Source organism: Thamnophis sirtalis, unplaced genomic scaffold (genome assembly GCF_051295495.1).
Source record: "Thamnophis sirtalis isolate CommonGarterSnake01/CBP01778 unplaced genomic scaffold, rThaSir2_p1.2 scaffold_3, whole genome shotgun sequence".
Classification (NCBI taxonomy): Eukaryota; Metazoa; Chordata; class Lepidosauria; order Squamata; family Natricidae; genus Thamnophis; species Thamnophis sirtalis.
The window spans coordinates 35,045,378-35,058,820 of record NW_028261383.1 but is presented as its reverse complement, the minus strand read 5'-3'; the positions used below and the strand labels follow the sequence as shown (position 1 = coordinate 35,058,820).

Below are 13,443 nucleotides of genomic sequence, written 5' to 3'. Positions count from 1 at the left end.
AAATCTTCTCTGTAAGATTGCTAACTGCTTAAGATTTCTAGATTATTGCAGTTATTGAATGCTGATTAGTTAGCCTTCCAAAGAACCTATCCAAACAGAATATACTTTTGTAGGAATTTCTATGGGGCTAAGAGGCAAACCCTGTTCCCATACATTCATCAGGTTTCCGAGTCCTTAAGCGGTGAAGTATCTCTGTGTTTGTAAGTGTGTGTGTGTGTGAATGTAAGGTTAAAAATACAATTGGAGTTCCCTTATGGGGAGGGGGAGTAGAGGAAAAAGTAGCTACCCAATTTGCAGCCAATATTTTGCCAGGTTGCTGGGAAGGGTTATTAGGCAGCCTACAGGTTGCCCATCTCTAAAATAACAATAACAAGAGTTGGAAGGGGCATTGTAGGTCATATAATCCATATCCCTGCTCAAGCAGGGGATCCTATACCATTTCTGACAGATGGCATTATTTTAATTCCTGATTCCTTTTAGTTGCAGAGCCGCTCAAACTCTCTCCAATCAACCAAGGGAAAACTTGATTCTGATAGATCAGCTGCACAGAGCAGTATTTTTTATAATGAAAATGATAGGGTCCCCCCCCTAATCTTCTTCTCCAGTCTTACACTAAACAATCTCTTTTTGAAGGATGGGAAGTCTTGGCAATCTTGTAAGAGGAATCACACAAACTCATCCAAACTTTGATAAATCACCTAGACTAGCAAAGCTGTCCAATAACTTCACAAAGGAAAGGAGAATAATACTGACAATTCTTGCCGGATTTTTAAAAAAGGTTATTTAGTTTGGAGTCTCTACTCTCTTAAGTTGCCCTATCTCAGCAGATTTGCAGTGCAGATACAAAAGGGTCACCTAAGATAAGAAACAGAATTAAAAAATGGGATAGACCTCAGGTATGATCTGGTACCTTCCTCTTTTCATTTACGAATTGTTGGCAAGCTGTTAAGGAAGGTAACTGTGATTTCATGTCATAGTTACTCATGGACAATCATATTTTAGCCAAGGAGTCCCATTTTCCTGTTTACCAGGACACACTGAAGTCTTAAAGAAACCACATGGGCTCAGTTAGTTCATGGTTTGTCATATTCCAAGGTGGCACAGTGGTTAGAATGCAGTACTGTAACCTACTTCAGCTGACTGCTAGCTGCAGTTCAAATTTCATTGGCTGGCTCAAGATTGACTAAACCTTCCGAGGTGGGTAAAACGAGGACCCAGATTGTTGGGGGCAATAGGCTGGCTCTGTAAAACCACTTAGAGAGGTCTGTAAAAGCACTATGAAGTGGTATATAAGTCTAAGAGCTATTGCTACTCTTTCTCTAAAATTGTCATATTCTTTCTCTAACATTACTTTTCTTGAAGTCTACATGTTGGCTGGAACCACATGAAACTATGTTTGTATATAACTTGTTTTACAGCGTTCTTGGTGATGAGTCACATTATCCACCGCAGTAGTATCCAAATAAAATGAACTGTATTTGGCTTACTGTAAGAAAGCAAAGGGAGGAGCACATGCAGGCAGAAGCTGTTTCCTGTACATTAAGGCTATGAGATCAGCTGCAAAATCAACCAGATTTTTCCATAGCTTTCTTGCCATCTGCGAGTGGCCTGGATTTTTGCAATCTACGTATGACATCCTTAGGGCATGTATAAGAATATAGAATATTCATAATATGGGGAAGATTCTCTTTTTGTCTGAATGACTTCCATTTTTTCACAAAGCTCTGTTTAAAAAGCCAAGGGTAGTTTTCTGCACTCCCATTTGAAACCCTTTGGCTATTTCATTAATTTGGATAAAATGAGGTTGGATCGAGGAGGAGGAGAAAAGGCTGGAATCCCAGTATTCAAAGAATAACATGATCAAACCCATTCCTTATGGACATAGATACAACACAATTTCAAATGACAGAGCAAATACTGACCACTACATTTAAGAGTTATTTTAGCTAAAATGTGCTCCCCCAACAGATACTATATCTGTTGTTAAAGAGTAACCAACAGATGCATCCAAAGTTCATTTTCCTTAGAGCAGACTCACAGGAAAAATCCAAACGAAGTCATGACATAATCCAATCCTTTAAACAGCTACTGTAATCACTTGGAAATAAATCCTATTGAATTCAGTAGAGCTTATTTCTCAGTAAACATGGATGTAATTTCACTGCAGTACTCTAAAAAGAACATAAAAGTACAATCCAATAAAATGTGCCTTGCTTATAGACCAGCATCGATCCAACATAATTAGAATTAACACTAAATCAACACTTCCACTCCCAAATTAGAAAATTTATGACTAGACATTACGGAAATATTATATTTTCTTATATAGACACTTTATATGTTAAAATTTGATGGAAAACGTTTGACTTAATGATGTTGATAATTTTTCCTAGTGATATACACTATATTAATCAAGTCTTTTCAGGTTACACCTCAATACAGACATTAAATGTTTAGAAAATTGATATATTTTATATCATAGGTTTCTAATTATATACTGGAACATAATCATCTTTATTATATTCTGGATTTGTTGAACTGCCATCTGTAATTCTGCCACTTTCATTTTAGTCTTTTTATGCTTTTTATTCCTCATATTCCTCCCTCTTTATAAAAATAATTAGAAAATAGCCAACCAGTTATTTTTCAAAGACAAATTGTAAACGACTGTTATCTTCTCCAAATCTGTCAATCACTTTTTGGAGTAACACGTCCTTACTTTCATTAATTTTTACCCGATGAGCACTCATCATGAAAAGTCCAGACGACTGGTTATCTACCACTGATGACTTCAACAATGTTTCTACCCTTCTCATTGTACTGAATGATTTTTCCATAATACAAGTTGTTACTGGCAATGCCAGAGCAATCGAAATTGTTTGTTGAATCGAAGGATATAGGTCAACGTATTGCAGCAAATCCAGAAGTCCATTCTCCCCATTTTCAACCCTTTCTTCCTTCTTCCCCAACCACTTTTCAAACCAGGTGATTGTTTCAGTTTCCAGATTTTCAATTTCATATAATTCACTGATTTTTTCCATCTCCGCTTTCAACGTCTCAAGGCCAACAGTAGCCATTTTTTTCGGATGAAGCAAAAAGATTCCAAAAACCACCTTGCTTTCTGGAGCAAACCGGCTTTCCAGCCATGAGATTACCGAGTTCAAGTAGGGTATATAGAGTGACTGGCGGAAATATTCCTCCGCAGTTGTGACACTGGCATTTGAGTTCCTTTGCAAGTCACTCTGTCTGGGAATACGTAAGTCAATATCCAATTTTTCTGCTAGTTCTTGTACTTCCGAAAGAATTCCCTTGAAGTGTTCCTCTGCTTTTTCTCTGTGGCCACGAAAGACGGTTAAGAGCTCCTGGATGTGTTCATACACTTTCATCATATCAAGCTGAACAGTCTGCAGAGCTTGGGTCACTGACTCCAACTTACTGCAATAGTTTGACATGATAACAAGGCAAAAGAGGAAATTAGGTGTTCTTGAAACACAGTATAATTGGTACGCATCCTGGCAGGTTTGACCTGAAGCTGTAGCAGCCAGGTTTCTTAACTGATCAAAGAACTGTATAAAATTCTTGGAAAAAAATCTGATATGCTTGTAGTTTGCAGTCCAAAGTGCTTCACCCAGCGACGGAATAAGGTTTCTTCTGCTCAGATTCTCGTGGAAAAAGCGAAGGATAGCTTTTATTGTGCCAACCGCATTCCTTATCTCAGGTACAGCGTTTAAGTCATTCACAACCAGGTTGAGTGTGTGTGCCGCACAGTGAACAAAAGTAGCCTTGGGGTACCTACTTTTTATTTTAGCTTGCACACCAGCCTCTCTCCCAGCCAATCTGGAGCATCCGTCGTACCCTTGGCCGCATAGTTTTTCAAGATTTAAACCATACTTGGTGCACTCCTCAATGATGGTTTCAGCAGTGCAGGTAGTGTCCCATCCCTTCAATGCTGCAAAACCAAGGAATTCCTCTCGAACTTGAGGTTTAGCGCCAGTCATCTCAACAAAACGTACGCCGAGTGACACATGTTCCTCCCCAGAGATCTCGGTGCTTTCGCCCACAAGAACTGAAAAACCAGCAGAGCCATTGGCGGCAGAAACAATCTCTTCTCTAATGGCATCCACACACAGCTTAATCAGTTCATTTTCAATCTGGACGGACGTGTCCTGAGCATTCCCGGCCTCGCTGTCTAGATGTTCTCTTAGGCTCACATCTCCGGCTTCAACGCGAAACGCCAAGAGACTCTGCATGTCCCCCGTTTTTCTTGTTTCCCCGTGTAAAGGAATGTCGTGGGTGCCGCAAAATACGATGGTTGACAAGATCGAGTGCAGCTTTTTACGGTTTTCATTGACTATCCGGTTAATGCTGCTGTCAAGCTGACAAGCAAAGTTCGTTTCGAAAACGTTCCTGCTGGTTAAGAAGTTAGTTGCGTCGATTTCGGCACTCTTGTGCCATGCGCTGGACATGTGTTTTTTGGCAGAGACGTGAAAATCGTTGTACCTCACAAAGGGCACCATGATGAAGCCCCCCTGCCTCCCACAAAGATCAGGCTGTGGGAAGACGATGCAGTATTTACAGAATGGTCCTTTCAAATAGGAAGAGTAGCAAAGCCAGGGTGAGTATCTAATTAACCATATGTGACGAAAGCTGCGTATGCCTGTTGAATCTCCCTTGAAATTGTAGTCATGGGCTGGTGTGAAGGTATTCACAAGAAGATTATACTTCAGATCATCTGTGAGAGGAGTGGGCGAGTTCACGTACAATCCAATATCATAAGAATGAACAGCAAATTCCACACCATCCATGACGCATTCATATTCTGTTGGTGAGTCCGAACAGAAGCTGCTATTTTCTTCCTCACTTCTTCTTTTCTTCTGCACTGTTTCTACTTCAACTGTTTTGTGCTTCCTGTAAAGAGTTCCAATCTCCATTCCTACGGAGAGAAAAAGAACAATGAGAGGCGAGGAATGGAGCAGAAACAGATTCCGAAAAGAAAGAATATAAAAATAATGAAATGTTATTTTCATAGTGAAAGAGAAATTTCTGCTGTTAATTGTTCCTTAATAATTTCTTGTGACTTTATTCATATACACTGAAATACAGATCAGTGATCGCTAGGTTTGTTTTCATTTCAGTACTGCAAAATTAACTTAATTTTTCACATTTTATATTTATTACATTTACATGCCACTCGACTCCCCAATTAGTTTTATTCATAAGCAATTTTCTACATGCTCCTTTTAATTCCCAATCATATGAGAATGAAATAAGCATCTTACAATGGAAGAGTGGCTGGAAAACGGAGTTAGCAGAGATAGGCAAATTAACTGCTTTAATTAAAGAAAAAACATACATCCAATTTTGTTTCTACTTGGAAACCGCTTCTAACTTTTATGCTCAAGACAAAAATTGGAACACTGACTTTGGGATTTACTGATTAGGTAAGTTTGTTGTTATAGAAATGATTAGTATATATTAAATACACAAAAGCCAAAAGTTGAGGCTGTAGTGTTATTACCTTTATTCTACTGCACTGAAAAGAGTTGGAAGTTAATGCTCTCCCCTCCTTTATCCCACACTTCTCTCTTCTGCTTTTCCCCACTATCTTTATTTTCACTTGTATTTCATATTTTGATGAGCTTAATAACATTAATGAAACATGAGAATCAAAAGAACAGAGGAGAGAAAAGGAGACATGTACTCTGCCTTCCTGCCTCTCCTTTCCAAAATACATGAGAAGTATTTAGTTGGGAAGGGGGCTCTGTGTGTGTGTGTGTTTGTGTTTGTGTGTGTGTGTGTGTGTGTATGTATGTGTGTATACACACATACACATGTTGCATGGCAAAAATCAGAATGTGAAAAGAGAGGGGAGTATTTAACAGTCTGGAAAGGGAAAAGGGACCCAAAAAGACAAAATGCCCCTTCAAAGAATCTGGTTTTGAGATACAGTTAACTCAGCTCAGCCAGGCAGCCTTTTTCTGCTTATTCTTGCCAAGTTTGTTGGTTTGGTCTGGTGCGGATCTCCAGAGGCCTGGAATTCCTCTGAGACGCCTTTTCCCTCCCTCACTTAGCAGGAGGCTATCCAGAACAACAGGGGCCTGCTTGGGGCAAGATGATGAGGGGAATGGAAAGTACCGTGTTTTTCTGAGTATAACATGCATCTCCCCCACAAGAGTGTGGAACTGTTGGTGCGTTTTATACACCAAATACAGCCATTTTGGGCCTCCCAAAGCCCTGCCCCTGCATCCCATTTTTGCGAAAAAATAGGCCATTTTCCCGCAAAAAACGGAGGCCTTTTTTGCCTTTCCCCAGAAGCACTCTGCAGGCTTCAACAGGGCTGGGGGAAGGCAAAAATGCCCTCAGTTTCACGAAAAATGGCCTGTTTTCTACAAAAACAGGGGCCTTTTTGCCTTCCCCCAGCCCTGCTGAAGCCTGCAGAGTGCTCCTGGGGACCGGGGAGAACAAAACCCTTTTTTTTTCTTATTTACCTCTTTGAAATCTTGTTGCTTTTTATACACTGGTGCATCTTACAGTCTGAAAAATACGGTGGTCTTTCACCCAGCAGACAACAGCAGGGGGAGAGACATGTGGGATAGGCTTAGGATGGCCAGCAAGGAGAAATAGGGGTAGACCTCTATTTACAACCACAATTGAGCCCAAAATTTTTGTTGCTAAGAGAGACAGCTGTTAAGTGAATTTTGCCCCATTTTACAACCTTTCACATTTGTTAAGCGAATCGCTGCAGTTGTTCAGTTAGTAACACTGTTCTTAGGTGAATCTGGCTTCCCAGTTGACTTTGCTTGTCAGAAGGTGGCAAGAGGGGATCTCATGGCCCCGAGACACGGCAACCGTCGTAAATGCATGTCAGTTGCCAAGCGTCCGAATTTTGATCACATGACCATGGGGATGCTGCAATGTTCTTAAGTTGAAAAACGGCCATGCATCATTGTTTTCAATGCCGATGTAACTTTGTACGGTCACTAAACAAATTGTTGTAAGTTGAGGACTACCTGTATGCCAGTCAGGTTATAGATAGGGAGAGTGTTTTTATTCCTATGGGTGGGAATCAACCTTACCAGGTAGCTATATTGCTCTGGAGTGGCTGCACAGACCAAGAAGGGAAAACTTCACTCTGGAAAATAAAAAAGGAGAAAATAAGATTAGCAGGCTCAGAAAGGAAGCTGCAATAGGCCAGGGAATAAACTGTTGGTGGATGAGGATCAACCAAAAGGCCTCTTTTCTTGAAAAGACATTCCCTCAAATGGCAACTGTCTTTGGGTCAAAGGACAGATGTGACAATAAAGAAAACAGTTCCATTGTAGAATGTTAGCACCCACCCCTCTCCTAGAAAAACGAAATATTTTTAGGAAATATTAAAAGGGCAGAATATTTTCCCTAAAAGGGAGGTAGAACTTAGCCCCCTCCCAATTATTAATGGGCCATTGGGGCCTGGGCCAGTCTATTCTACATAATAAAGATCTACCTCCTTCGGGCAGAGCAATAGGAGGAATTGTCCAAAGCCCCTTCATTAAGCCTTGCTTAATGAAAAAGCCTTGCTGGGTGATGATGTAATGAAGGGGCTTTGGACAATTCCTCCTATTGCTCTGCCCGAAGGAGGTAGATCTTTGTTATGTAGAATAGACTGGGACACAGACAACCTACAAAGTTACCCTTGCATGGCCCCATGGGTGTCTGACAACCAATCAGAATACAAGCTCAAATTCAAAAACTCAGAGAAGGGCATAAAACCCAGGCACTCTCAGCATCTCTTCCCTTCCCCCCCCCGCCCCCAGGACCTCAAACCTGTTCACCATTAAACCATCTTTCCATTGTTTCCAGTGTCTTTCTCTCCACTTGGAACTCAACCCAGATGGACATTTCTTCCAACACCATAAAAAAACACAATGGAGGGAAGGGGGAAATGAAATAAAAGTTTGACATCATTTCCAGGGAATAAGATGCTTCTTCAGAACCCAGATAGGAAATGCCTGAAGGGCCTTAAGGTAAGGATTCAAAACCCAGGCTTCGTGGACCAAAAACCCTACAAAACTGAAACCTGAAGTTCCCAGTTTAACCCTACAGTTAACGTCTCCATCTGGAAAGAATTTTGAAGGCTGCCCAAGGCTACATACATGCAAACCTCTCAATAATTGTGCCACAGGTTCTTTGTAATAGACCCAAGTCAATGAGCTCCAAAACCCCACAGGACCAAAACATCACCGCAGAAGTATTCATAGGCTAGTACTCACTGCTCACCACTATTCCACTTTCCCACACTGCTACAATCCCTCCTGCTCCTGCTCCTCCAACAACTATTGCACTTCTTGTGAGTCCTACTGGAAAACAGTATCTATTTGCTGCTTTATTTCTAGGCACAAACTATATACCACCTTCCCTCTCTCTCTCTCTCACACACAGCAACACCCTCAATTGTGCCACTTCACAGTTTTTATAGCAACGTTTATGTGACGGCTGGGGACAGGGCTTAAAGAGGCAGGACAACAGCAGCCCAGGTCCTGGTCATTTTCTGGGCACCCTGCCCTCTCGCAAATTGTCAGTGAGGAAAAAAACCATCAAAACTCCAGGAAGTTCCTTGTCACTTGAGAAGGCCAAGCCTTGAATCTGAGTCTGTCCAGGCCACCCCTCAAATACCAAGGTGAGTGCCAAATAAACAAGAAGCTAACAAGGTAGAAAAAGAAATGAAAAACAAAACTCAGTGGGACAATGCTATTGAGATTTATAGAGGCACAGAAAGAGTAAGAGGAAACTGGTATCCAAAAAAGAAACTAGCCAAAATGAGCCAAGGTGGCGCAGTGGTTAAATGCAGCACTGCAGGCTACTGCTAGATCAGCAGGTCAGCGGTTCAAATCTCACCGGCTCAGGGTTGACTCAGCCTTCCATCCTTCCGAGGTGGGTAAAATGAGGACCCGGATTGTTGTTGGGGGCAATATGCTGACTCTCTGTAAACTGCTTAGAGAGGCCTGAAAGGCCTATGAAGCGGTATATAAGTCTACTGCTATTGCTATAAAAATAAAGAAACAATGGGAGGTGGAAAAGAAAAAACTTGGGGGAGAGCCATCCAAACAATCTATCGAAAAGTGATAGAAAAGATTCAGAATAAAAGATATAAGACATATAAAACAAAGAAAAAGATAAAAAAAAAATCTAGGAATAGGGGATTAGTAGAATGAAATATTTTAAACATGGCAACAGTATGTACCTAATTAAGATGTGTGTGAGCTATATTAATACTTTTGAGTGTGCAAAGTAGTTACGTTAAATGCTTACTAAATAAAAAACTGAATTTGAAGACACGTTACTTATAGAAAATGGATGGAAAGGAAATGATAAATTTGGTTTATCTCTAAAGGGAAGAAAAAATGACATTGTTTATGTATACAATAAAAATTAAAAGTTGGAAAATATGAGAAGGAAAGTAATACGACTAAAATTGGAAATGGAAATATAATGTAAAATGAATTATGTATATGTGAAAATGCTAAAGGGGAAATCCGGACAACAAAAGAAATTTTTAATTATGTAACAAAAAAAACTTTGAAAAAAAAATCCAAGGTGTGTGGAACATGCAGCTAAGCTAAAACGGAATAATGGGTTTAAAACTGTCAAAAATAAAGGAACGCAACAAAACCAAAGTTTATCATATTTGAATTGCAGACTAAAGAGATCCTCTAATCCCTACCTACTTATTGGGATTGCTGTGCACAATCTATCCAATAAAGGTTATTCCAAGTATGGCACTTTATTATTATGGTACTTTAAAGGGAAAGGCAGATAAAATCAATTTTAACTCATTCTACTTAAGTCATCCACATACAAAGATTATATGAATCAGCTCCATTTTGTTATACAACGAGAAAAAATGGATTCTGGAAAGTAAAATAAGGCATTTTGCAGGCTCAGGATGGAAGATGATTTAGTGAAAAAGCGGAATTCAGCAAGTGAAAAATTGGCAGCCTCACACTTGCTTTCCCAGAATTTTTCTGCGTCTCTCCCAACTCTGATGCATTTATAAAGGAACCTAAAACTCTCTGCACATTACAGACACTTCACAGAGAAACAAAAGCTGATCAAAATAAAACCGACTCTATAATCCCACTTCCTAGTTTAGAACACTGAAAACTAGGACTAGGGAAATCAATTCCCATTCCCGAAAGTCTCATCAACAGCACATAATGTAACATAATTAATTAACATCTTAACTGTGTACACATTTGTTTTATAAGTTCACATTTTTCTATGCAAGGAAATATATGCACTTGCAATTTTACAGGCCTCGATAACATCACTCAATTCATTCTGTTTTTAAAACCATGAATTGGGTTGGGGGCGATCAAAGTCTCTTTTGAGAACAATGACTGGAGTGGCATCCTAGTTATCTTTAAAAAATAGGCTGACCAAACTGAGATCCAGAATAGGTTTCATGAATTTTAAGGACCCAAGGAAACCCACTGAAAGGCAGGTTGGAGTTTAGGAGAACCCTAGATGCTAACTGATGCAGTAGGACTCCAGTCTCATCTCCATGCAGGTCATTCCACAGACTTCTCTCCTTCCACCTCCAAGTCAACTCAAAAGCACTGGAGTTTTGATGAAGAGACCAAAGCTATTTCTTTAAGGAGTAATAGCAGCAGTAGTGGTTGTTATACTTACATATAAATGTAAGAGAAACACAGAATAGAACTGCAAATTGCTATAATCATATACAAGTGATTATAGTGGTTAAACATTATCCTACAAATCAGGACATTGTGAATTCTAGTTCTGCCTTATGTATGAAAGACGGCTGGGTGATCCTGAACCATTCACTCTCAGCTCAACAGGGTTGCTGTGGGGAAAACAGGAGGAAGGAAGGAGTACTGGGTATAGCAATAGCACTTAGACTTATATACCGCTTCACAGTGCTTTTTACAGCCCTCTTTAAGCGGTTTACAGAGTCAGCATATTGCCTCCAGCAATCTGGCTCCTCATTTTATCGGAAGAGTGGAAGGCTGAGTCAACCTTGTATGTTTGCGGCTTTGAGTTACTTATAAAATAATAAAGGCAGGATTAAAAGCTAATTAATAAATAGAATACCATATTTTTCGGAGTATAAGATGCACCTTTTTCCTTCAAAAAAGAGGGTGAAAATCTGGGTGCGTCTTATACACTGAATACAGCATTTTTGGCCTACTGAAGCCCCATCCCCTTTGCAAAAATGGACGTGCAGAGGCTTTGGGAGGCTTGTAGAGTGCTCCTGAGGGCTGGGGAGGGGGAAAAAAAGAGAGCAAAAACCGGGCCATTTTTGCCCCCCTAGCCCCCAAGAGCACTCTACAAGCCTCCCAAAGCCTCTGCATGTTCCTTTTTGCAAAAAACGGGCCATTTTTTGCTCATTTTTGGCCCCCCTCCAGTCCCCAGGAGCACTCAAGCCTCCCAAAGCTCTGCATGCCCTTTTTTTGTGTGCACAAGGCCTGCAGAGTGCAAAAACTTTTTTAAAAAAATTACCTCTCCAAAATCATGGTCTGTCTTATAGTCTGAAAAATATGGTAATAAAGTCATAGAAAATGAGGAACTCTAAGCTCCACCAGCATGCTGCAATACAAGGCTTGTTTCTACTGCACGCTGAGATTTTTGTCACATATTTCTTCAATCATTTTGTATATATTCTGTATGATCCATATATTCAATAAAGGTAATCCTCGAGTTATGACCATAATTGAGCCCCAAATTTATGTTGCTAAGTGAAACATTTGTTAACTGAGTTTGCCCCATTTTAGCACTTTTCTTGCCATAGTTGTCAAGTGAGTAATTTGTTAAATTGGTAACATGGTAGTTAACTGAATCTGAATTCCCTATTGACTCTGCTGGTCAGAAGGTCGCAAAAGGAGATGATGTGACCTTGGGACAGAGCAATGGTCATAAATATAAGCCAGTTGCCAAGTGTCTGAATCTTGATCACATGACCATGGAGATGCTGCAATGGCTGAGCACCAAAGAATGGAGGCCTTTGAACTCTGGTGCTGGAGAAGACTCCTGCGAGCCCCTTGGATTGCAAGGTGATCAAACCAATCAGTCCTAGAGGAGACCAACCCTGATTGCTCTTTGGAAGGCCAGATCCTGAAGATGAAACTCAAGTACTTTGGCCACCTAATGAGAAGGAAGGACTCCCTGGAGAAGGGCCTAATGCTGGAAATGATTGAGGGCAAAGAAGGACAAAGAATGAGGTGGCTGGATGGAGTCACCAAAGCAATAAGTGTGAAATTAAATGGACTCCAGAGGAAGACAGGAAGTCCTGGAGGAACGTTGTCCATGCGGTCACGATGGGTCGGACACGACTTTGCAACTAACAATGAATGCTGTTGTAGCTTTGAAGGGTCACTAAATGAACTGCTGTAAGTCGAGGGCTACCTGTACAGTTCGGGTATCAAAAAATGTGTAACTTCCCTTCGAACCTGTCTTACGCATTATTAAAAATGTAATTAATAACGGGCCGGTGTGCCACAGAACTGCTGCTATATTCCATATATTGTCCCAGAGGTTGAGAAGCAGTGCACTACCCTTTTTCCTACTTCCCATCTTCTTTTCCTTTGATATACTTTTATTGCATTGAACAATTCTAATTAAGAACAGAATCGCCAATGTACCCCCTAGGTTGGAAGTGACAGGTGAGGAGGAGGCAGAGGCTGCGGCTTCCCACGTGCCCCCAGGATGCCTCGGTCAGCGGTCCTCCTGCCTCTGCAGCCTCCTCCGCGAAATCTCCCCCTCCCCGGGCTGTGGGACAAAGACCAATTCCGCTCCGAGCATCCCTCCTGCAGGGACGGCTTTCCCCAGGTATCTCGGGCGTCCCAAGAAAAAGGAAGCCGGGAACAGGTGACGTCAGCCCCGACACGGGTGCCAAGAGGATGAGCCCGCCCTTCCAGGAAGGAAAACAAGGCGGGTTCCTAGTCCTCATGAAGGACCTGGGCAAAAAGTGGGCGAAGCCCAGCAGAGAGAACAAAGGCGGCGCCAGCGCTGGGGGTCCCATTCGAGAAAGAGCTCCTGCCCCTCCCCCGGCCTGGCCCCGACTCACCCGCCGCCCCCGAGATCCACGTGCACGTGTGAGCGCGGCAGCCCCGGAGGGTCCCGAGGCGGACAAAGGAGCGGCGACACGGGGCTCCCGCGGGTGGGGTCAAAAAAAGCAAAATGGCGGACGCGGCGTCATGCAAACCCTCTGGCTGTGTGTCGTGTCGCGTTCCAAAGGGGCGGAGCTTGTTGCATCCTTCGTCCCCCCTCCCCCGCCCCCTTTCCTTCCCGGACGAAGGAAAAGCGGCGCTCGGCAAACCCGGCCGTTGTTTAAGGGGCCCTCCCGCTCCAGCTGTTGTAACAGCTGCTTCACCGCTACTTTCAAGGAGCAGGTGCTGCCAAAGAAAGGTGATCTCCCCCCCCCTCTTCAAACCAGGACGATGCTGT

At 41.9% G+C, this 13,443-nt stretch overlaps 1 protein-coding gene across 2 annotated transcripts; it reads right to left on the bottom strand.

The window, feature by feature from the left end:
• Positions 1 to 2,315: 2,315 nt before the first annotated feature.
• Positions 2,316 to 13,218, bottom strand: LOC106539760 (52 kDa repressor of the inhibitor of the protein kinase). 2 transcript variants are annotated; one of them, XM_087708602.1, is made up of 3 exons: positions 13,064 to 13,218; positions 7,077 to 7,132; positions 2,316 to 4,933 (listed from the first exon to the last, which is right to left on the bottom strand). In XM_087708602.1, exon 3 carries the CDS (start codon positions 4,929 to 4,931, stop codon positions 2,640 to 2,642), a length of 2,292 nt encoding a protein of 763 aa, XP_087564728.1. In that variant the 5' UTR covers positions 4,932 to 4,933; positions 7,077 to 7,132; positions 13,064 to 13,218; the 3' UTR covers positions 2,316 to 2,639. The 2 variants fall into 2 exon arrangements, with proteins under 2 accessions (XP_087564728.1, XP_013910112.2); XM_014054637.2 differs by lacking the exon at positions 13,064 to 13,218 and having other exon boundaries at positions 7,077 to 7,497.
• Between the last annotated feature and the right edge of the window lie 225 nt (positions 13,219 to 13,443).

Excerpts from the sequence above, each read along its gene's own strand:
- LOC106539760 (XM_087708602.1), bottom strand. The coding sequence starts at position 4,931 with ATGGAGATTGGAACTCTTTACAGGAAGCACAAAACAGTTGAAGTAGAA.